The sequence below is a fragment of the Alexandromys fortis genome, unplaced genomic scaffold (assembly GCF_014885135.2).
Source record: "Alexandromys fortis isolate MF-2015 unplaced genomic scaffold, M_Fortis_MF-2015_v1.1 scaffold_99, whole genome shotgun sequence".
NCBI lineage: Eukaryota > Metazoa > Chordata > Mammalia > Rodentia > Cricetidae > Alexandromys > Alexandromys fortis.
Window position 1 is genome coordinate 5,834,891 of NW_026067982.1, and position 24,843 is coordinate 5,859,733.

At 47.9% G+C, this 24,843-nt stretch overlaps 1 protein-coding gene across 4 annotated transcripts in view; it reads left to right on the plus strand.

Annotated features, from left to right (window-relative positions):
• Window positions 1-12,156: 12,156 nt before the first annotated feature.
• Window positions 12,157-24,843, plus strand: part of Rasgef1c (RasGEF domain family member 1C) — a 66,857-nt gene continuing 54,170 nt past the window's right edge. For 2 of the 4 annotated variants that reach the window (XM_050158536.1, XM_050158540.1), the window contains exon 1: window positions 12,178-12,285. Coding sequence is in view for 1 of the 4 variants with exons in the window: in XM_050158537.1 (XP_050014494.1) it covers window positions 12,249-12,285 (37 nt within the window). In the remaining 3 variants the exon portion in view is untranslated. Of the gene's footprint in view, window positions 12,286-24,843 lie in introns of all 4 variants that reach the window. The other 2 variants (XM_050158538.1, XM_050158537.1) reach the window with 2 other exon arrangements.

The following is a 24,843-nucleotide window of genomic DNA, read 5'->3' on the forward strand; positions in this document are numbered from 1 at the left end:
AGGCTCGCTTTCTTTCTCTGTCAGAACTAGAACCTGTCCAGATAGTTGGCACCGGTTTTGGTGTTAAGGTCTAGGTTGGGAAACTCTTCTCTTGACCTACCATCTCTCAATGGAGATAGCTCCAGAACTGTTTTTATTAACTGAGATAGATGGTCTGTGTTGGTGGGGTTTTGCTTTTTTGTAGTAGGTGTACTTGTATTTAAAAGTAGTGAGTGATCAGCTACTCAACACTATTCTGAAGACTGTGTCTGCTCCTGTGAATTTAAGCGTAAGGTTACCTTTGACAATAAGGTAGAGGTTAGATACATATTTTTTATTGTTATTTTGAATCAGCAGTCGGAAGCAACATCAGTAATGGGATGGCAGGGTGGAGAATTACATCCCTTGCAGCTAAATGTCACCATGATGTAAAAGGGATACTCTTAGAACCATTGGGTACTGGTCCCATGCTGTGCCTCAAATCCAGGAACAGCATACTCTTCTGTGGTTTAAAAGCCTAGGGATCGTTGTGACAGCATTTCCTGCTTCGGTTCTCTGTCTTGGTGTCTTGGAGTTGGAAGGGAAATTCAAGATCATTTCACCTGTATCCCCACCATAGAGCAGTGAAAAAAGAAGTGGGGAGAACTAGTACACCTTCCCAGGGATAGAGAAGTGAGCAACAGGCTTGCTCCCTTCCAAGGCCTACTCTCTTTTGTTTATAAAGACCCCTGAGAACCCAGGGAGAACCTCTGCCAACTGAAGCATCACAGGAGCCTGCAGGACGGCTGTGAGTCAGCACCAACTGAGCATGTCTGCAAAAGTTTGTCACTGTGAGTAATTTGTCCTTTTAGCCAGAGCCCAATTAGCATTTGTGATGATGCTGGGCTTCTAGCTGTTGTGTTAAGTTTATTTTCTCATCCCCAGTGAAGGTAATGTTTGGTGCCAGTTTGATGTGGCCTGGACATTAGTCCCTTTCCTCACTGCTGTGACAAAATACCTTATGGACATTGGGGGACTTACTTTGGCTCAGAGTTTGAAGGTATGGTCTGTCATGGGGAAGGCTTGGTGGCTTGACTCAATTTCTCTTTTTCTTCTTTCTACTTAGTCTGGGGAACACATACACACACAGCCAATGGAACGGCGCCGTCCAATTTCAGAATGGTTATTTCTTCGGTCACAAGTCTCTGGAAATGCCTTCAGTGACAAGCCCAGAGATGTGTCTCCTAGATAGGTTCAAATTCCATCAAGTTGACTCCCAAACCTGACCATTATGGATACTGTTTGTCCCAGAGGTTCACGTGATGACAAGTTGGTCCCCAGAATAACCAGAATTGAGAGGTGGTGGTGCCTTCAACAGGTGGAGCCTAGTGGGAGGTGATTGGATCTCGAGAGGCTTTCACGATGGGACTGATGTCTTTCTTTAGAAATGGGGTGTGTTCTCTTACGTCTGGGTTGGGTCTCATGAGAGTGAGTTAAGTATTGGACTGGGTGAGTTGCCCCAAGGGTGGGTTGCTACCAAGCAGGCCACGGTCTGCTTTGTGCTTCTGGTAAGCATGCGCCTGCATCCCTTTCTGCACTTCTGCTGTACTCTCTTCCAGCAAGAGGCCCCCACCTGAGGCTAAGCAGTGCTCCTTCACTTCCAGAACTGGGAACGAATGCATTTCTCTATAAACTGCCTGACCTTGGGTATTCTGTTATAGCAACAGAAAACAGGTTAAAACAGGTTGTTCAGTAAGATGTTCACCCTCTAGTCACGTGTAGCAGACCTCAAGCTCAGACAGGTTCACATGATCTTTCATAATCGTACATTTAGGTGATGTGTTAAATCACACGCAAAGACGTTGCACATCTCCGTGGCCCACTGTCATAGACACTAAAGCTGACCACTTGACTAGAGGGATGACCGTCTAATCTCAGTTACGTTTCCTCCTGTGATGAGGATCCTGTCTGCAAGGACGTACCTTGGGGACGCCCCATCTGCCACCTTTTCATACTGTCAGCCTTAGCTGATGATCGCATGTGAGCGGGAATCTTATGGGCCCTTAAGGAAGAGCAACTTCCTCAGCTCGTCTATCCAGGTGATGTCATTTGCTCACACATGCTGTCAGGAAGCATGGCTTTGCATCAGCGAGGGCTGCGTCCTGAAGATGGCCTTTGCGCTTTGCTCTTTCTGTGTAGTCCTTGGTGCTCAAGTGGGCACAGCATGAAGGCCACTTACATGGTCTCACCAGAGACTGCTTTTCTGGCTTTTCTCTCTGAACATCTCATTATTCCTTCTGAGACTTAAACTGCCACAGCTCTGCCCCCCACCCTCAAAGCTGATTCCTATGCCATGTTGATTGATCCCAGTGTCTTCAAATATTAATTTTTTAAATATTTATTTATTATGTATACAATATATTGTCTATATGCCTGCAGGCCAGAAGAGGGCACCAGATCTCATTACAGATGGTTGTGAGCCACCATGTCGTTGCTGGGAATTGAACTCAGGACCTTTGGAAGAGCAGGCAATGCTCTTAACCTCTGAGCTACTTCTCCAGCCCCCCAAATATTAATTTTGAAGTAACTTCAGACTGACAGAAAAACAGAAAGAATAGAACAAAGAATTCCTATATATCCTTTTCAGACCCCCAGATGTTAACATTTTTCCACATGTGTGTTATCCTGTCTGCACAATTACACACATACACACATATATTACACATACGCACAATTACACACATACGCACATATAAATGCACATGCATTTATACTAACATAGAGTCACTGATGTCCCATTGATTTGGGGGGGTAAGCAACCAGATTTTTTTGTTTGATTTTGTTTTTTAAGAGAGGATTTCTCTGTGTTATATTTCTGGCTATTCCAGAACTCACTCTGTAGGCCAGGCTGGTCTGAACTCACAGAAATCCACCTGCCTCTGCCTACTGAGTGCTGGGATTAAAGGTGTGTGCCACCACTGGTTGGCTAGCAACCAGAGTTTTAATATCTGTTAACTAATGTATACAAAAGATATAATTTTATGTATAATGTATACAAAGGATTTTTGTAGGCAGAGCTACAAGCAGAGACATGTTTGTATCTGCTGATATGCCTACAGTATTCATGTAGCTGAACATGTCCACATTAATAGTAGAGACATCTCTGAAGAAACAGATACTTTATGAGGAATCTAAGGGATCATTCGGGAAACTTTGAATACATGTTTTGACCACAGGACTTCAGGGTAAAGTTACAGAAGGATACATGCTTCAATGATAGCAGTGGAGATGAAGCAGAGAGCCCAGAGGGGTGTGAGAGCCTGCTAAAGACCTGCTTAGCATTGAGGGTCACAGAACTGGAGACCTGATATTTTAAAGGGCTAGAGAGATGGCGCAACAGTTAAGAACACTTGCTCTTCTAGAGGGCCTGAGTTTGGTTCCCAGCACCCATGTGGCAGCTCACAGCTGTCTGTAACTCCAGTCCCAGGGGATGGACAACCTCTTCTGATCCCTGCAGGCACCAGGCATACACCTGATGCACAGACATACATGCAGGTAAATATTCATACACATAAAAAATAAAAGAAACTGAAAAAGTTAATGGAAAATTAAAATTTGTTACATGAGCCAGAAGGAAATTCAGTCAGGAAAAGAAAAATTAAAAGTAAATAAAAAAAAAGGATTGTGACTATAACTAAATGCTACTATCACCAGGAATTACAAATGGCTCAGGCAAATTGATCAGCATGTGTAAGGATCCTGAGGAAATACAAATGTAGCAAAATATGAGATACAAAAGCATCCATTCTTCCATATTCCATGCAATGGCAACTGGGTATATAATGATTGACATTATCATAGGAGGAACATCAAGTTCTGTTTAAAATCTGAATACATTGCTCTTACAATAGAAAGGTCAGACAGGTCAAAGCTGAATACAGATCTTGAAGTTTGGAGTGTCAGTATTTAACTGGGCTCATAGGGCATATTTATACCCCCAGGCAAATGCTTTCTGATTTTGCAATGGAAATTAAAGGGAAATCAACTTTCAGTCCACAAAGGACCGTCAGGAAATTCCAAAGTTGGCATCGTAAGATTTTTTGGCATAACAATGTTAACAGAATTGAAAAATAATTCTTTAAAGTTTCACACTTTAGATAAAAGAGGAGATAAGAAAAATACAAAATTCCTGAAAAATATATGAATGTCAAATTTCATAGAAACAGCATGAGCTGGCAAGCATTTGCCACAGATCTCAGTGAATATGTTCAGCGCTCAAGAAACTGGCTCTGATGAACAGAGCAAACTCAAGCAGAAAGGAATAATAAAGATAGGCGCTAGGATCAAGAAACTAGAAGAGAGGGCAAGGTGGGCTGTGTGGAAAATGGCTCAGTCAGGAAAGTGCTTGCCTTGTACACCACGAAGACCCAAGTTCAGTCCTCCGAACCCACTACAAAAGGCCTGGTGTGGTTCCAGCCACTTGTTACCCTGGTGCTGGAGAGGTGGGGGCACATAGTTCCCTGAGCCTCGTTTCCAGTCAGCCTGGCCTGACAGTGAGTTCCTGTCTCCGAAAATAAAAAGGTGGAATGACATTTGAGGTTGATCTCTGGCCTCCACATACATGAACACATACTTGTATTCATGTGCACCCATCCACATATAAACACGCACACACACAAACATTAGAAAGTAAACAAAAAATATCAAAGCCACAAGAATAAGATAGAGAAATCTAGAGTGCAAGCATGTGAAGTGGCATCTGGAAGCAGCTGGGAGAAAGAATGTTTAGAATCTTCCGGCAGTTGTGATCATCTGTACAAAGACATTTTCTTACAAATGCAAAGTTATGAAATTGGCCCAAGAAACAACAGCAGGGCAGATATACCAGGTGTTTGAACTATCTCAGTACTTCCATGAGAATGATAGTGTTATCTTCATCTGCAGATTCAGACAAGGAGAGCAAGCATTCAAAAGCAAGGACATGCAGAACTTGATGGCAGACACCTGCCTCCTGCTCTTAGACTGTGTGTCTAGATGGTTTTCAGGAAACTCAAATGGACCAGTGAACATCAGAGAAAATGAAATATAGCCAAGGGTCACCTGCTCCCAAACCCCAGTATTCTCCAGGTTAAACTAATCTGGCAGTGAGTTTGTTGTTGTTGGTTTTTTTTTAATATATATACTAACATTAAGAAACATAAGCTGGGCAGTGGTGGTGCACGCCTTTAATCCCAGCACTCAGGAGGCAGAGGCAGGTGGATCTCTGTGGGTTCGAGGTCAGCCTGGTCTACAGAGTGAGTTCCAGGTCAACCAAAGCTACACAGAGAAACCCTGTCTCAGAGAGAGAGAGAGAGAGAGAGAGAGAGAATGAATAAGGATGACTTAGCTGTCCGGATACATGAACTTTTTTTTTTTCTTAAGTGTCAGAAAAAATGCACAGAAAAGAGCTCCCTCTTGGGGAGGACAGAGCTTGTTGGGGATGAGCAGAAGGGGTAGCAACTGTCACTTCACACATGTGGGGCCAGGGGAAGGGAGGGGCTCTCTTCACCTCCTCTTTAACATGACGCTGAAGTCTCAAAAGCCTTCCCGGAGGAGGGCAAAACTTGGTGAAGAGATGAGGCTGCCGTTATAGCCTCTTCATATCCACCCACTGTGCACACACGCATTCATCCCCATCACTTGTCCTCCGAGCATGTGCTCTATTCGGGATCTTTGGCTAGAGGCAGAGCACACACAAGACCCACCACTGCTGCTCTGACCACCAGATAATCTTGCATTAGTGGATATGGTCCACTAATCAAGTGGATATGGACCGCTGTGTCAGTCCTTGGCCCCAGCTGGAGATGAATGCCCAGTGGGCTAGGGTGGGGAAACTATGACAAGAGGACCACACCTGACCTTGAAGACTGCTTTTTTTTTTTTTTTTTTTTGAGACAGCATTATGTAGTCCAGGCTGGCCTGGAACTCATGAGCCTCCTGCTTCAGCCCTCAAGTGCTAGGATTACAGTGTGCACCACCATGCTCACTACAAAGATCCCTATCTGGGGGCTGGAGAGATGGCTGAGTGGTTAAGAGCATTGCCTGCTCTTCCAAAAGTACTGAGTTCAATTCCCAGCAACCACATGGTGGCTCACAACCATCTGTAATAAGGTCTGGTGCCCTCTTCTGGTCTTCAGCATACACACAGATTGACTATTGTATACATAATAAATAATAAATAAATATTTTTTTAAAAAAGATCCCTATCTAAGTCAAAGAAAGACTTGGGTGGAGGAGGTGGAGCTCAATAGGCAGAGCATTTGAACCAGCATACGTAAACATATTGGTTCAAATCCCGTATTGTATTTCGATCTACACACGACAGCAGTATGCCTGGTGTTAACAGACTACAAACTCCACGATGTCAAATGCCTGCTGTGAACAGAGGTATGTTTGCTATTTTAAAAACAGCCTTCTCTCTGAAACGTAACATATATACAAGAAATAGGACAGGCTTCAAGTGGATGGTTTAGTAAAGTCTTCCAAGCTGAGCCCACCTGTACAGACAGGACCCCCCCCCCTTCCGGATCTTCACATGAAACTTCACACTCCTCCCCCCAGTCTCCCTCTTTTCCCCTTTGCAGTCATAGGCCCTCAAGGTCACCGTTCTCCCATCCCTAACCACACAGTCCCCTGTGCTGAGTTACTTGCGCGGTACGGTAGGTGCTGTTTCTGATTCTCTTCACGTCATGGACCGGTTATAAGTCCTTCTCCATGGCTGCCACATCCGACAGCATAATTGACTTATCCTTTTTGCTGATAGGCATTTGGATCGTTTCCAGATTAAGGCTGTGGCAAATGGTGCTGTGCTAAGCATTTCTGCGTGTGTCTCGGGGCACGCTTCTCCAATGGGAGCAGGACCGCAGAGTGGGGGGGAGGGGGTTCAGCTTCCCTGCTGTATCAGTTTTCTGTTGCTGCCATAACAAATGGCCACAAACGTGATACCGTGTTCAGAGTAACCATTTATCAGCTCACGGTACTGGGTCCAAAACCTGCAAGATGGCTTAGGTAACGTGTTTGCTATGAGACACGTGAGGCTAAGACAAAGGTGCCAGTGGGGAGGGCTTCTGGAAAGTGCCTGCTTCCTTCAGAAGCATTGACCAAGTTCAGGTCTGTGGATTTGTGTGATGGAAGTCTCCAGCTCCTGACATTAGTTAAGAGAAGCTACTTTAGTCTTCTCACTCTGGTCTTTACAAGTCTTCTTTGGGCAACCCTGTGTCCATAGGCTCCAACTTGGCTGCTTCACCTCTGCAAAAGGTCCAGAGTCTCTGGGGGTTTCTCTGTGTGGTGGGCAATGGCTTCCAGTCAGGACCTAAGATGAATTCTCAGGCTCTGCCAGACTTGAAAGTAGGAAGGATCCCCACCGGTGAAGTGATAGCGGCTTTTCAGGGCTAGGTCACACTGCCTTCTATGGTTTGACTGGGTGGCCTGTTGCATTTTCATGTCCCTTCTTCAGGGTTCTGGGCTGCTAAGCCCTGGGAAATGAGAGGATTTAATACCTGAGAGGAGAGGCCACCCCACAGCTTCAGAATTCAGAATTCATTAGGGAGAATTTAAGCCCCAGTGCTCCAAGCTCACATAACACACACAAAAGTACCCAAACATGAAATCTTCCCCTTCTCTTCCTCCTCCTCTCTCTCCAATCCTCTCCCTTCCTTTCCTGATATTTTTCTGTGCCTCTTAATGCCATTATGAGCAAAGGGTATCTACAGTTTGAGATTATTGGCACAAGTCTTGCTGTGACAGTGGTGTGGCTCTGGGCTAGTTTTGAACACAACAGAAGAACATTTGACCTTGTTCAGAACTACTGGACTAGTCACTCTCCGCAATGTGACAGAATTGCCAAAATAAATAAAAGCCCAAACAACTTCTAGGGAATAGTTGTTTATTTGGGATCAAGGTTTTGAGAATTCCGTTCATGGTTCCATGGTACTGTGTTCCTTGAAGAACATTATAGTGGCAGGAGTATGTTCACCTCATGACAGACAGACAGACAGACAGAGAGACAGACAGAAAGGTGAATAGATAGACAGACGGGGGAGTTTAGGGGAGCAGAATGTGCCTCTGCCATAACCTTCAAGGTGCAAGTGCTTGGATTATTTTTAATGGCTCCAGTCTCTTTAATGACCACACCCTCCTTGTCGTCAAGTTTAAACACGTTTCTTTCTGTGGCCAGACTTCACATTTTCCTTCCTTCCTTCCTTCCTTCCTTCCTTCCTTCCTTCCTTCCTTCCTTCCTTCCTTCCTTCCTTCCTTCCTTTTTGAGATAGGATCTCACCATGTATCTTTGGCTGTCCTGGAACTCACTTTGTAGACCAGGCTGGCCTAGAGCTCACAGTGATCCGTCTGCCTCTACCTCTTGAGTGCTGGCATTAAAAGTGTGCCCCACCACGCCCGGCTAGGCTGCATAGTTTCAGATCGTGTTTTACTCCTGATTCTCCGTGTAAGTCTGGCTAAAAGCAGCTATAGTAACCATGCCACAATTTGCACGCGTGTTTCCTTCACATTTCCTCTGGAAAGCCAGACCTAGTTCCACAGCTACTCAGGGAGCTGAGGCAGGAGGATTGTGACTTCAAGATCCTCCTGGGCTACCAAGCAAGTTCAAGGCCAGCCTGGGCAACTATCTCAAAAAAATTTTTTTAATGGGAGAAAAAAGGATTATGGATACATTTCAGTGTCAGGGTACTTACTTAGCATGTATAAAGCCTTGGGTTCAGTCCTCAGCATCTCCAAAAGAAAAAGGGAAAAGAAAAAAGGAGGGAGGAAGGGAGGAAGAGAGAAAGGGAGGGAGAGAGAGGTCAGTTTTGTTGCCTTTAAACTCCGTCTCTCATAAATCCCACAAAGTCTCTGGATGTAGAGATGCGTAGAGAAGTTCTTTGGCAGACTGACATGAGCCGTGGTCCAGTTACCAGCACTGTGCTTGTGCTGAAGCCCCGGTCTTCATCGTCTGCATTCTCACTGGCGTTCTGACCTCCCACCAGAACTGCCCATTAAGATGAGCATACAACGCTAAAGGACTTCTCTTTACAACACTTCAGGACTTCTCTAGCCTGCGTTTCCCAAAGTCTTCAAATGTCTCCCACAGCTGCTTCCAAAGGTCTAAAGACCACATCATCAGGTCCAGCAACAGCAAACACTTCTTGTGGTCAGTGTTCTGGTTATCGTGAATAAGTACCCGACAACCATAAGGGAAGGGATCGCTTATTTTCAGTCCGTGGTTTCTGAAGGTTTAGACCACAGTCACTTTGTCCCATGTCCTTGGACAGAGTGTCATCATGGCAGGAGTGTGTGATGAGGAACTTCACCTCACAGCAGACAGAGGGCAATGACCAGACTTAGGTCCTACAATAACCTGCAAAGGAATGCCCCAGGCCCTACTTCCTCCTGCCGGGTCCAACCTCCTCAGATGCCACAGCCTCCAAACTAGCACCAGCAGCAGAGTCCGACCTAGTGGGGAACACTTCCTGGTCAAACCATAGTAAGAGGTGGTCAGCCTTGCTCACTTTAAAGAGACAGGGCTTCTGCAGTATGAAAGGACTCAGAGGCGTTAGGACTCTGTGCTTCTGTGTCTACTTATAACCATAAATGTGCAGATAGCCATGGCCCAAGGGGGACTGCTCTGACCCTGGCTCTGCAAGTCAACTTCAGACATGCACAAACTGGAAACGATGCTGCCTGTGGCTTTGTGTGGTAGAGGAGGAAGGTGACCTCCAGGCTTAAGGCAGGACCCACAAAAATCTGAGCGTTCCAATAAGTATTTTGGAGCAGGCAGGTTTTGTGCCCTCTGTAATCTCCACCGCCTGCATTCAGCAGAGTTCCAGCAGTCTCCAGGAAGACAGGCTTTAGCTGGCTGCAATGGGCACCATCCTAACAATGCATCCTTTATGAGCTGTCCCCCTTCCCTGCTCCAGCCCTGGCTTCCTGAGATCTCCTTTTACCTAGGCAACCTTCATCTTATTCAGTCTATCTCAGGTTCTATTGCCAGGAGTCCCATCTGTGATACCATCCTTTATTTGAGGACCAACCTCATGATAGTACTGGGAACCCACCACGCCTACACCCAGACCCACACTAACTCCGCATGCATCTCTCTCTCTCTCTCTCTGTCTCTCTCTCTGTCTCTCTCTCTCTCTGTCTCTCTCTCTGTCTCTCTCTCTCTGTCTCTCTCTCACACACACACACGTCCAATGCTACACATGCTACCACATACATGCAAATGCACCACATACTGAATACATATTACATACATATATTCTGCATGCATGTATAGAACACCACTAGGAATCACACAGGGCATATACTTACCATGTGCGTGCCCATACTGTACATATATACACATACTGGCATTCTCTCTTCCTCCACATCCCCAGTCTTCACTCAGACTTTGTGGAAAGGCAGGATCCTGGTTTATAAACAATGAGACTCTCTCTGTCTCTCTCTCTCTGTCTCTCTCTGTCTCTCTCTCTCTCTCTCTCACACACACACACACACACACACACACACACCTCCTTCTGGCTGACTGTAGGGTGACTTTCTCCTAGTGCTCTCCCCTTGTAGTAACTTTGGGGGACTTTCATGAGACCCAAGAATGGACAGTTTATGGGCTCTGCTGATAAAATGCCTTCGCTGGAACCCAAAGTTCCGTCCTCTCTGTTCTTGCATTCTCTAGGTGATCCTGCTTGGCCACCTTGCAGGTTGTCAACCTCTCTTCTGAGTCACCTGACGCATCTATGCTAAGTCTCAGACAGACGTGTCTGGGTTCCACAGACACTGAAACCCAGGGGTTTCCTTTTACCCCCAAGGACCCAAACCCAGACTGCACCCACTAGACCAGCCACCTCCAGGAATCCCCCAAGATCTCCCTTGACCACACAATCTTACCACCTGCTGGGAAAGGGCTCCTCAGCAAACCCCACAACCACCACCTACCCAACACCCACCCTGGGAAACTTGCCTCACACTCCCCCACCAACCTGAAAGCCCCCACTCCTCTCATGTTTTGCCCTGGACCACCAAGCCCTGGGGGTTTTCTCTTGGAAACAGCCCTTCCTTGGATCTTCCCATTCCTGGGACCTGATTAGGGTTTGAAAGTCTTAGCTGTCCTCTGCATTCCCCGCTCCACTGGCTCCTGAAGCCTGCCTCTCCCTCCCATCCCCTCTCAGTGACAACCCTGTGGGAGAACCTTGTGGTCCAGATCCTGTAAATGGGAGATGCCACCTGGACAACCAAGGCAGGGGGCTTCTTAGGAGCCAAGGCCAGTACAGCTGGGGATGCACCGTCACCTCCTGCTGGAGTGCTTCAGGCAGAGCTGGGCCTAATTTTGTCCCTAGGGTCACACCCAAGGACAAGGTCCAGTTCCGCACCCTAGTCAAGCGGCTACTTCAGCCCTGCTCCCTTCCACCTTGGCTTCCATCACTCCCCACAAAAGATTCAAAGTCCATGATTTAACTACTCTAGAAATGAACATAGTTTGATTTTTTTATGTTTTACTAGCCAATAAAACCTGCTTAAGTGGATTGGGTTGGTTTCTGCCACAGTTCATCAGGCAGGTCCTACTGAAGCAAAAGACAGACGCCCTGACCTCCACAGTGAGACACACCTGAATGGAGTCAGAGCAGAAGGTCACAAAGTCCTGTGGACGCTCCTTCTTTTCATTTAAAATTGTCGCAACCCCCCACTTTATCTTTCTAGCACCTCACTGCCCCTAGAGCCATGAAACACGACAGATTCTCTGCAATGTCCCTTACTACAAAGTTCAGTGGCCATTGTAGGAGAGGCCAGAGGAGAGGCCAGGACTCAGTTTTGAGGCAAGTGTGACCTGGATTTCAGGATGCCAGAAGCTGGTGAAGTGAAGAGCTCTGTCCAGGGGGCAGTCTGAGTGCAGAGTCGGGGAGCAGGCTCGGGAGGGTACCACAGCAGCAGGTTTAGCCCATGGGAGGCGAACCCCATTGGGGTTTCCCAAGTGCAGGCCTGGACATTTGACCCCCGACCTCGAGGGCTGGGAGCAGAAAACAGGCTTGATAGGCAAGGCAGCCTGCGGAGCCGACTGGGAGGACAGCGGGGAGTGCTGCTTAGCGCGGACTCGGGCGGCTCCACCCGCGCTTCTCCGTGCGGCCGCGAGGGGGCTCCGCACGGCTCCGGCCAGGCGCACGGGCGGACTGCGCGCGGGATCGCGGCGGGCTGCGGGCGAGCGGGCGGGCAGCGCCCGGTTCACGGTGCAGCGGCTGCGGCGGGCGCGGCGGGCGCTGCCGATGGGCCGGGCCCGGGCTGCCGGAGCGCCGGGAGCCGGTGAGTGATGCGCGGTCGCGCGGGACACCTGTGCTACGGACAAGGGCGTGCGGGGCGCGGCGAGGTCCGCGCGTGGAGCAAGGCAGCGGTGTAGGCGGGGACGGCGGATCGGGCCGAGGGCGGGCACGCGCAGGGCTGACCCGGGGCAAGGTGCGCGCGGGTGACAGCGCGCGTGTCCGGAGCCATGGCGCGCGTGGCGTGGAGGTGGACGGCGCGGGGCCGAGCGGCACGGAGCCCCCCCCCCCTTTAACCTCCCGAGGGCGCGGGACGGCCGTGAGGTCCCGGGATGGAGATGCCCAGCAGCTGCTGGATGCCGGGGCCCAGCGAAGGGCACGCCCCCCAGCCGCTGCTGGAAGACCATCTCCTTGCACCCGCTAGTGGCAGAAAATACCAGTCTGGGCCCAGAATCTCCACCCACATGGGCCTCAGTTTCCCTAACTATGAAACGGGCACAGCAAGGTTGACCCGCGATGTGCATGTGAAGGGTGAGAAGGTCCTTGGCCTTCTGGGAATCAGAAGACCAGCGTGCCAGTCATAGAGGCTGTAGGGTGGTGGCATCTGCTGGGGCTCCGGGTGTGTCCCTCAGGCAATGGCAGGGGGCAGGCTTAAGGATGCAGACAGAGAAGCCCTGGAGAGAGGTGGGTGCTCTCAACCCTGCTGTCTACCCAGCAGCTTAGGTGGTGAGGTCCCCTGCGCCCCAACTGCCTCCCGTGGCTGTAGGACAGGTACAAGAGTCCGAGAAGGGTCCTGGAGAGTCTCACCTGATGGCCAGAGCTGTGTTTCCACTTCACAGTCAAGTAAACAGACTCACTGGTCTTGTCTCAGGGCCATGAAGTGACAGAGGTGAGGTTCCAGGCTCCTACCCAAGTACTTCAGCCACCTCGCCAGGTGCCCTGAGGATGCTGTGTTCGCCGACACTTACTGTGTGCTGCCGGCTCCCTTGCCCTGAACCCTGAGCCCATGCTGGTGTGAGAGGGCATAGCACGGCACGAGTTAGCTACCAAGGGAAAACCCGAGGGCCGTTTCAGAAGATCATATCTAGGAAGACAGTTAAATGGGGTCATGGGCTGGAGAGGGACAGGTAGCGGGGCAGAGCCTGGGCCTGGCCAGAGGTGTCTGTCCCTGGCTAGAGACCCTTGTGCTGTAAACAAAGAGTGGAACGCATGGAAAAGTCAGCACAGGGGCTGAACAGGGGAAGCATCCCTGGGGCGAGTACAGGTGAGGGATGGGAAGGACTTGGAACCAGATACCTCGGAGAGACGAACTAGGGCTTGGATGTTCTGGGCGCCGTGGGAAGCCTGCAAACAGCTGGAGTTTGAATCGTAGACAGAAAGGTTGAAGAGGTTTGCAGGAGTAGCCAGACAGAGAGAACGCAGACTGGACCAGAGCTGTGGAGATATATGAGAGGCTTCGGGCTGTGCAATCCACCCCTGGTGGTATAGCCGCTCCAAGGCCTTTGTCCTGGGAAAACCAGAGCCATGAAGAGGGTAGGACGGTGAGTTGAGGAACTCAGGTGGAGAAGGAGCCTGGCTTTCTTTCAAGTGCTGTCCCACTCCGGTCCAGCAGGTGGCGCCTGACTGTGGGCGGGGTTGCAGAGGTCCAATGAGATGCTGGGTGTTCGGACTAGACCCAGCCTCCGGGACCATCTCACTTGTCTTTAGGTGTCTTGGAGTGCTGGTCCAGCACTCACATTTGTACTTGGACTAAAACTAGAGTCGGCCGGCTCCCTTTGCTCTTTTAAGTGAGAATTGAGGGGCCTAGAAACCACCATCTAGGTTAGGTGTGCCCATGGCCACCCTGGTGTTATTGAGTCTAGACGTTGTCAGGTGGCCCCAACCAAAGCATCTTACAAACTAGAAATGAATATTTCCGTCTCTTTTCTCACAGTGAGAACCTGATTCTCAAATCATCACTACATTGATCATTTGGTACATCCTGGAACACACAGAGATCGTTCCAGAATTAAATGTGTAAACCAGTACTAACCCCAAACCACTATATTAAGTGTCCGATGTCTTTGGGTGTGCACCCAGAGCGCTGAGCATTGTTTCAGTCTGATCCAGCGTTGGTTTTGCGAGTTTCTCGTTGCATTCGGCCCGTTTTTACACATCCTTGGTCTTCGTGATACAATTTTATTTTTGAAACCGTAAAATATTTTTATGGCTCAAAGGTCACAACTATAAAAAAGCTATATTTATAAGTTATTTAGAGACACAGTTCTGCCCCTGTGTCTTTGTCCCTGTTCCTCATCAGAGGTAACCATTTTAAACAGCTCCTAGATTACCTGCCCATGTTTCTTTTTATCGAACAAGCCATTTATACATTATATTAGGGTATGTTACATCCCCTTTGTATTGTGATAAAAATTCCTCCTAAAAATCAGCTCTGCACAGTCTGTAGAGACCGTTCTGGTGGCTCTTCATGACTAAACACTACTCCACCGTGTGGCTCTACCCTAGTTTCTTCGATTTGTGTTCAGTGGGTGGACCTTTGAATTTTATTCCAGGCTTTTGATTTCCTTCCCCCGCCCTCAGTCTTTTTTAAAGATTTATTTTTATGTGTGTGTTTGTGTGTGTATGTGTTGTGTGCATGTGTCTGTTTGTGGATGTGCAGATGTGGAGATCAAAAGAGGGTGCTGAATCCCTTGAAGCTAGAGTTATAGGCATTTGTGAGCCTGTATTTATCTTTAGGTAATCAATTAAGGTATTTGTTTATTTGATTTATCTTTATTTAAAGGGAAGAAAAAATATACTCAGAGCATAGTATACGGAGAGCAGTTGAACAAAAGTCTCCCCTCCGTGTTTCTGTGTCTGATAGGGTTAATTGCTGTCACGTTTTTGTTGTTGTTGTTGTTGTTTTTGAGACAGGGTTTCTCTGTGAAAGAATCCTGGTTGTCCTGGAACTGACTCTGTAGACCAGGCTGGCCTCAAACTCACAGAGATCCTCCCGCTTCTGCCTCCTGATTGCTGGAATTAAAGGCATGAGCCACCACCACCCAATACTGTCACTTCTTTTCAAAGGATTTCTAGCTATTCCATGGTGTTGGTGATATTTGGAATTGGATCATATTGGTGTGTTCACACATGTGCACCTGTCCTTGTGTGCAGGTGCTTGTGTGCGCGCCTGTGTGAGCCAGAGAATAACCTTGGGTGCTATTCCTCAGGAATCCTCCATCTGACTGTTCTTGAGACAGGCCTGGAGCTTGTCAGCTAAGCTGAGTTGTCTGGTCATCGATCCCCAAGGATCCGTCTGCCCCATCCCTGCCTCCCTAGTATTGGGATTAAAGGCACAAGTCATCATGCTTTGTTAAAAAAAAAAAAAAAAAAAAAAAAAAAAAAAAAAAAAAACGTGAGTTCCAAGGATCAAACTTGGTTCCCTGTGCTGGGGAGGTAAACGCGTCACTGACTTCATTTTCTTCTCAGCTTCTGGTGCTGAACGCTCCAGGCAGTCATAGGAATCAGGTGTTTTTCTGTCGCAAGATCACGTCCGCAGGTGAAGCCGTCCGTGTTTGCATTTCACCCGGCCTGTTGTTGTAAGTTTCTTCCTCCCGTTGTATCTCCTAAATGTTTTTTATCTCTGCACATGATGTGTTCTTCGGCTGCATCGGATTTGTTCGTTTTGTAATTGTTTGAAGATAGCTTGGGTGTTCTGTTGACTACAAACTCAACGGTGTCTCTTTTCTTTACTAATCTTTGGGAATTTGTTACTTTGACCTAATTAGATTAGCTAACTACTTTCAGTTGGAGCTGGAGAGATGGCGCAGTGGTTAAGAGTTCCTCCTTTCTTCCAGAGGACCCAAGCTCTGTTCCCAACATCCACAGCAGGTGGCTCACAACCAGCTGTAATTCTAGCTCCAGGGGATCCAATGTCCTCACTGACCTCTGCAAGAACCTGCACTCAGATGGCGTATACAAATACAAACGCATGAACAACATAAGTCCCTCTGATTCAGTATTACATATTGGATGCCATGGGCATCTTTACCTTGCTCTAAGGCTGGCAGAGATGCAGACTTCAGGGGAGGCGGGGACGGAGATATGAAGAGAATGTCTTAGTCCGTTTGATGCTCCTGTAACGGAGTTACCAAACACCGAGTGAACTGTAATCAGTGGCTGTTCTTTGGTTCATGGTCTGAAGGCTGAGAAGCCCTCAATTAAGGGACGACATCTGTGAGGTCATCCCATGGCAGAAGGCAAGGAGAGGCTGGGGGTGGTGGTGGGGGCAGCCAAGCTGACTTCTCTAATGACCCACTAACCCATCCTACAAAAACGACAGTTCATTTGAAAGAGCTGAACACCCATGGCTTTTTATTTAGGTCTCCTACCACATTTTTGTTTAAAGATGGGGTCTCACTAAGTACCCCTGGCTGACCTGGAACTCAATATGCAGACCAGGCTGGCCTCAAACTCAACGAGATTCACCTGCCTCTGCCTCCCACATGCTGGGATTAAAGATATGCGCCACCATGCCCACCCAACCTCTGGTTCCTATTTCTATACACTGTAGCATTGAGGGTAAATTTTCTGACACAAGGCCCTTGGAGGGGCACACTGACACTGTGTCATGGAGTATCATTCATTCATCCCAGTACTATTGGAAACATGTTTTTACTAAAGCATATGTATCCGCCTAGCAATATGTTGTTGCTCCTTGGCACTATCAGGACAGTGGCCGTGTTATCAGATTCCCCAATGTCTGATCTGGGACAAAGGTGAGCTAAATACATCTGAATCTTAGTCCTCAGCCGTCCCTGCATTCCTGAGACCAGTCCCACATTGGGCAGAATGCCTTCCACTTTACTCTGGTTATACTGCTTAGCGGTGGCTGTGTGACGGCAAGTCAGCAGCGAGTGGACTAGTGCATGTGCTAATTATCACTCATGGCTGCCTCAGTGCGGGTGGGTGCTGGCCAGAATGTCACCCCTGTGACCTCATCACCTCTCCTTAGCCCCCCCCCCAACACTGCTGCATTGAGGGATGAAGTCAACAGACTTGGGAGGACACCTTCAACCCTCAGTGGTCACCTCCAGTTCCCAGGGGCCCCTCCAATTCCTTGTCATGTGGGAGTCTCCACCATGACTGCTTACTCCACTCAGCTGGTGAAAAAGGACTGCAGGGCAACATTGTAACATAGCTTGGCAAAAAGCTGACGTCTCATGATCAGGGATGCAATTTTCTCTCACGTTTGATGTAGTTCACCAGTTCGAGCACAGGGAAGGCTCCCATCTTCTTTCCAGGGCGTGACTCACAAGAGAGGGATGCTGGACGATGCTACAGAGACGGGCCGCTGTGGTGCTGGATTTCAGCTTGCTTGTGTCTATTTTGCTAGAAGGTGTCTTTTCTTGGACCAAGCTTAGCTTCTGGCAGGTTCTTTAAGAAGAATGTGTGGCTGGTGCTTCTTGGTTTTGTTCTTTCTCTGCTCCTGATGATTAAAGGACTGATCAACCGGTTGTAAAGTGCTTGAATTTCTTTCTTAAACCCGATAAGATGTTGTTATGGGGACTCGGAGATGTCACCAGCCTTGGTACTTGGGGAAACATCAAAATGAGTGGTGTACTGTCAAAATGTGCCAGTTTATGAAACAGTTGTAATATTTGTCGTGTCTCAAGGCTCAGGATTTTTACTGAACGAGTTGAGACTGTTACTGGAATAGGTCCGCCGCTTGAAAGCCAACATCCAAGAGGCATGCATTTAGCACCAAGGAATCAGGCTTATTCAAAGCAATTCCTAAAGATTACGGAAAGCAGCCTCCTCAAAGCTCCATCCAGACCCTCCTAGTCCCGAGGAGCCTTCCTAGGGAAGAAAAAGAGAATGAGGGCAGGAGGCTCTGCCATCCTTTTTATCCTTCACCTTCGTGGGAGCGGTAGCTCCAGCTGTACTGTGTGTTTGTTGATGCATCTGAGGGCGATTGCACAAGGCATCAGGTGTTGGAGGGTCTGCAAATCTGACAAAAGACCGTCAGCAGTGAGCATCATAACCGGATAAACGGGGCTTCTCTTTAGGATTTCAAATGCCAAGCAGCCGTGAGGGAATGTAAACTCCCCAGAAGGACTAGGGAGGGGTGTAAGAGGAAGTAGCTATGCTGAGGCTTCTCAGACACTTTCCTGTCCTCTCTGTGTCCACCACCTGAAGCTGCCACTGCTCTGACGAGCACCCTAGACTCTATCACAGTCTCTCCTGCTGTCTCAGGGGCAGTGCTCCCCTGCACCCAGCAGCTGTTGAGTCATGCCCAAGGGTGTGCATTTGCAAGCATGGGTACTCCTGAGTGTTTAAGAAAACTCCTCATGTCGCGGTCAGGTTGAGACTCTAGGAGACGCACCATGGTCCTGGGGAGATTAAGGAGAGTTGGCAGGATATTGTTGACGGACAGCTGGCCACAGAGAGAGTGACTTTGTCCTTACATTATGGATTTGAAGAGAGCCCCATCAGTGCCAGGCTCCAGCAAACAGCATCTTGCTGTATGATTGGTTTGGATGCTGGGTCTTAGGAAACCAAAGTGATACTTGGGAGTGTTTATAGTTAAGTGTTACTTTGCAGTAGAGCACTTATTGGGTACCCGCTCCCTACTGTGCACTATGTAGGGTGCCAGGTCCTTGCGAGCAGTATCTTTATGAGAATGGACATGTATGAAGGGGAAAACAAAGGGTAGGGAAAGTCTCTCTGGGAAAGGTTACTAAAGTTATTCAATTTCTAGCCAGACTGACCAAGGAAACATACACCCACTGAGAGAGAGAGAGACAGAGAAAGGGAGAGAGAGACAGAGAAAGGGAGAGAGAGACAGAGAAAGGGAGAGAGAGAGAGAGAGAAAGCAGGTCACCGATATCAAGAATGAAAATGGAGACATCATTGCAAATTACACACACATACACACACATGAATAATAAAGGACTGTTTAGACATATATTGTGACTTTGATACTTTAGGTAGAAGAGGCAAATATTTTGAAGTTGCAGCTTATCAAAAAATAACAGAAGAAAGAAAACCTGCCCAACGCTATTTTTATTATTAAAGAAATTGAATGAATCATTAAAATTCTTGCTATACGGAAAATGTCAGGCCCACGAGCCTACAGTTCTACAGTGAATTCTACCGAGTATTTAAGAAAGAAATTCCACAACACCTTCATTCTGTCAATAAAAATCAAAACATCTAGCCACTCAAATACCAGCAAGGATGTGGGTGAGAGACCTGTAGCGTCTTGAGGCAGGGGTGTGGATTTCTGTAACCAGTTTGTGGAATCCCTTAGTGCGATCGGTCCTTGCTGTGCATACTGGCAGAGCAGGGGTCCTGCCCCCACTGTGTCCGTCCATGGGAGAACTGTGCATGTGAATCGCAGGACCCCGCTCTCCATAGCAACAACTGGAGGCAATGTAATTGCATTGTGTTAAAGAATATAGCATGCAGGATGACACCGTTTTTGTAAGATGCAAAAGTCAGCTATGCAATGTAGTGCTGAGGGAAAATGTTTGATACCTACATCTTCAAGGCTCCATACACCAAAATCCACTGTTCACTTGATCCTGCCATACCTCTATCAAACAGCATGCCATTTGCTGTAAATATTTGTAATTTTTATTCATAAAATGTGCTTTAAGAGGGGCTGGGCAGATGGCTCAGTGGGTGAGGGTACTTGCTGTGTGAGGATGAAGTCCCTAGCACTGAGTCCCCAACATAGCCAGGTGTGGCTGGCACACCCGGAACCACAGTATTTCAGGGTGCAGACAGGTGTATCTCAGGGAGCTCATTAGCCAGACAGTTTCAAGTTCACTGAAAAGCCCTTTCCCAAGGGAATAGGGCAAAGAACAATAGAGGAAGACGGTCAGTATCTGCTTCTGACCTCTACACATGCACACACATGCATACACATGGATACACACCATAATAATAAATTAATTAATTTTCATCTAATAATGTAAATTTTTAATATCATATGTTTTAGATCTGGGGTAATCACATAGATAACTGTATTGGTTAGTCTTATGTCAGCTTGAAACACCCACTAGAGTTATCTGAGAAGGGGAACCTTAACTGAGAAAAAGCCTCCCTAAGATCCAGCTTTGAGGCATTTTCTTAGTGAATGGTGGGCGAGGGCCCAGCCCTTGGTGGGTGGTGCCATCCCTGGGCTGGTAGTCCTGGATTCTATAAGAAAGCAGGCGGAGCGAGCCAGGAAGCAGCACCCTCCATGGCCTCTGCATTAGCTTCTGCCTCCAGGTTCCTGACCCGTTTGGGTTCCCGTCCTGACTTCCTTTGGTGATGGACAGCAGTGTGGCGGTGTAAGCTGGACAAACCCTTTCCTCCCTAACTTCCTCTTTGGTCATGGTGTTTCATCGCCGCAGTAGAAACCCTAACTAGGACAGTGACTAATGGCGATGGCTGTCTGGATGGCCAGAGTCCTCCAGGTTTCTAATTTGCTACGCATGCATGAAGAATATTAACGTGATTTTTTTAAACAAGCATGGGTGGACTGTCCCTTATCCGAGATGCCTGAAAAAGCCAAAGTCTATATGTTTAAGGGCTTTTCTTTGGGGGGGGGATTTATGTATACATAATGAGGCATATTGAGAACAGGATCCAAATTTAAACAGGAAATTCTCATACAGCTCACACGCACAACCTGAAAGCCATTTTACGCAGTATTTTTAGTGTACCATCATTTTGTCTGCACCTGTCACGTGACATCAGGTGTGGAATTTTCCACTTGCTCAAAAAGCTTTGGATTTTGGAGCAGTCTACACTTTGGACTATCAGTATATAACAAAATATTGAGATGAGTCCCTACACTGGCTTTCCATGCTTTCCATGGGCTGTTCTCACTTCGGACACCATTGACTAATGAAGCCACATGGTCACTGCATGTAGGCTTTGGGTGTGGACCCAGGGTGTTCCTGTGTGTGTGTGAGCGCATGTGTGTGTGTGCTGAAATGGAGATCAACATAATGGGAGCTGATGTGGGAAAATGATGCTTCAAGCCATCCTTAAAAGTCAAACAGAAGTCAAAGCAAACATGTGCATCTGGGGACGGAAGGAGTCATGGTTAGATCCCAGCGTGGAAGACCCTGTCTTGGTACCCACTCCGCATCGAGCCCTGGACCGCTCTATCACCAAGCTGAAAGCCTGGGGTGAGGTGGTGTATCAAATGTGCAGGGTGTTCTGGGCCTTCTTTCTTTTCTGACTTTAAAGTATTTATTTTTAGATGGGTTCATTGGTAATTATTTATGGACTGCAACACTAAACTGCCGTGCGCACAGACAGTATGCAGTGATTAGACTTGGGCTTCTCCTTTCTCTCTTCGGTGTGATCATTTCTTCATCCTGGAATCCTTCAAACCCCCCCTCTCTGGCCACTGAGGCTTGCTAAACTAATTGTTGTGGACTGAGCGACCCCGCTGTGCTATAGAACACTGGCCGTCTTTTCCCACCACCCCCACCATGTTTTGGTGCTCGTTAACCAGACACCCCACTTTGCCAAAGACCAGCAAACTCCACGCACAAGAGGGGCTGATAGAGAAACCAGAGGTAGGGCCTGAGGCTCTGAGCCACAACAGACTGGGGACATGCCTGGAAAAACAGGTTTCACTCAGTTCCCAGAAGCTGACCACTCTGTTTACAGGTTGGAGATAGTTGGACAGGCCCTGAGTCCTCAGAGGTCAGTTCAAGGGATTTGCTCTCTAACTGGTGAGAGACTCCCATCAAATAATTTAACTTCCCAGCACCTCGGTGCCTGGCAGCAGCACCCACCAGCCATTTGGGAATTGGCCATATCTGGACCACACCAGGGCTTTCCCCAACTTAGTGCTTCTGGCAGCGGGTCTCTTCTGACAAGCCCTTTAAGGATAAAAAATGGCACACACGGAGGTCTTGTGAGCTTGTGCAAGGCAGATTGCGGGAAAGGCTTAAAGAGGCTGCGATGACAGAGTGTGCGACAGCTGCTCGGGGGACAGGAATTGCAGGTCCCCAGTGGCCTGTGGTTTGCAAACAGATGTTTGGGCATGAACACAGCCAAATTGTACAGCACTCCAGGTGATGGACGGGGCGCCAAATGCCTCGGGTTGCTGCTCTGAAACGTTCACGGGGAAAATGTACTTCTGTTTTGCAAACAGCAAGTCTAAGAAGGAGGAACAAATTAGGTTATTGTGCCGTAACCAATTTCATGTGCGGAGTCGTTGACAGAGGCGCATTTCACATAATGAACGTGATCAGCAGGTCTGCCACTCACCTTAATGAGAAGAGAGCAACGGGGAGCCCCCGCACACCACCGCCTTTTCCCCAGCTCAGACAGGGGCCAGGACCCAGCAGGGCTGCCTGTCAAAGCCCAAGGTCACACCGCATCAAGGACGGCCAAGACTTCCAGGAAGAAAGTCATAGACCCTCCTCGCTTTCCCCCAGTCTTTTCCTACAGAGAATTTCAAAAAAATGGAGAGAATAGGTTGAATAGAAGTCACACTGTTCCCATCCCCCCAGCTCCCACAGGCACCAGCTCCCAGCTTGCCTTCCAGTGTGTGTGTGTGTGATGTGTGCTCGTGGATGCTTGTGCATATGTGTGCATGAAGAGGCCAGGGTTTGAGGTGGGTATCTCTATCACTCTCCACCAATTTCGTGAGACAGTGTCTTGCACTGAACCTGGGGCTCACAGCTCAGCTGTACTGACCAGCCATCGAATCCCAGCCATCTTCCTGGCTCTGCTTCCCCAGTTCTGGGGTCACAGGCACACATCATCCCTTCTGGTGGGGTCTTATGTGGATGCTGGGCATCTAAAGTCAGGTTTTGTGATGAGCACTTTACTGACTGGGCCATCCCTCTAGGTCCTCCACTTACCTTCCCTGAGTTGTTCTTCTAGTTAGTAGATCGGGCTGGCCTCGAACTCACAGAGATCCGCCTGCCTTTGCCTCCCTAGTGCTGGGATTAAAGCTGTGCACCACCACCGCCTGGCCTCCACTTAGCTCCTTAAAGCAAATCTTAGGCCCCATATCAAGTCCTCTTCAGCCTCTAATATGTATCTTTGGGTATACAGCAACTGTATTTTCATAACCTTAGTACTCTTGATGTATTTCTTGAAAGTGGTAATAATTTATTAATATTGGGAATAATTTAATCATATTGTATTTCTGTAACCCAACACCTAAAATCAGATAGTATAGCACATAATGACTAAAAGTTTATTTGGCTCATGGCTCTGGAGGCTGGGAAACCCAAAGCATGGGGTTGGCACCAGCTGGTGTCGTGTGAGGGTCTTCTCTCCAGAATTGTGAGGGTTTCTCACGGGAGGCAGAGCAACTGTGCCAACTTGGGTCCCTCCTCCTCTCCCCTTACAGACGCTACTACCACCATGGGGCCACCTTCATCATCTCATATAACCCTAATGACCTCTCAAAGGCCCCAATTCTCAAATAACATCCACACATGACTTTAGGGATTTGTTTCTGAAAAATCACCCTTGGGAGCAGATCACACTCCAACCATGGCAGTCTTGTCCCGGTTACTTCAAAATGAATTTTGAAATCTTTCTGGTGTGTGTGTGTGTGTGTGTGTGTGTGTGTGTGTGTGTGTATGTGTGTGTGTGTTCCTGTGTGTAAAAATGAGTACACACATGCTATGGCACGCATGCAGAGGTCAGAGGGCAACCTCCAGTGTTCATCTGGCCTTCTGTCTTGTTTGAGATGGGGTTTCTTTCTGGGTCATTCAGTGCCTGTACAGCAGGCTAGCTGTCCCTCAGCTTCCTGGAGTTTCTACTGCCTCCACTTGCCATCTTGCAGTAGAAGCGCTAGGTTCACAGATGTGTGCTATCGTGCCCAGTTTTTTCCATGGGTTCTGGGGATTCAGAATCAGTTCACACTTCACAGCGAGCATTGGACCCATTGAGCCGTCTCTCCAGCCCCCTAATGACTTTTTGCAGGTGATTTATTCCAGTGGGGAAGGAATCCGATTCCCCATGTGGCCTTGGCTTTTTATAACTCTGATGTCTCTTTTCCATTTGCTCTTTGGTATCTGGTCCACTGGATTTGGTTGTCTGTATTCTTGGGAGGTCATTTAATCCATCTGTCTGTCCCTATACAATGCCTCCCCTCAACAGTGGTTAGACCTACAGGGCTAACAGTCGTGGAAACAGCAAGTGGAGCCCATGGGTGACTTAAACTTTTCTAGTAGCTTAATGAACGAGGAAACCTGAGGTCTGAGGAAAAGCCAGTGAATAAAGCACTGGTCAAGCCAGCATGAGACCCTGAGTTCTGATCCTCAGCCCCCACAGAAATGGTGGTGGGCATGGAAGCCTGATAGTAATGGCAGCTCTGGGGAGGCCGAGAGAAGAGAACCTTAGACAGGCTGGATACCTGCACTAGCTTAACAGGCAAGTCCTGGGTTCAAGTTAGAGACACTGCTTCAGTATCTAAAGAGTGTTAAGGAAGACACCAAGCTACAACCTCTGGCTGCTTATGCACGCACATACATGAACACGTATATACACACACCATATGAACACACATGTGAACATGTATATTATATACACACCATACACAGATATAAGTATTTTAATTTTTTTGGTTTTTTGAGACAGAGTTTTTCTG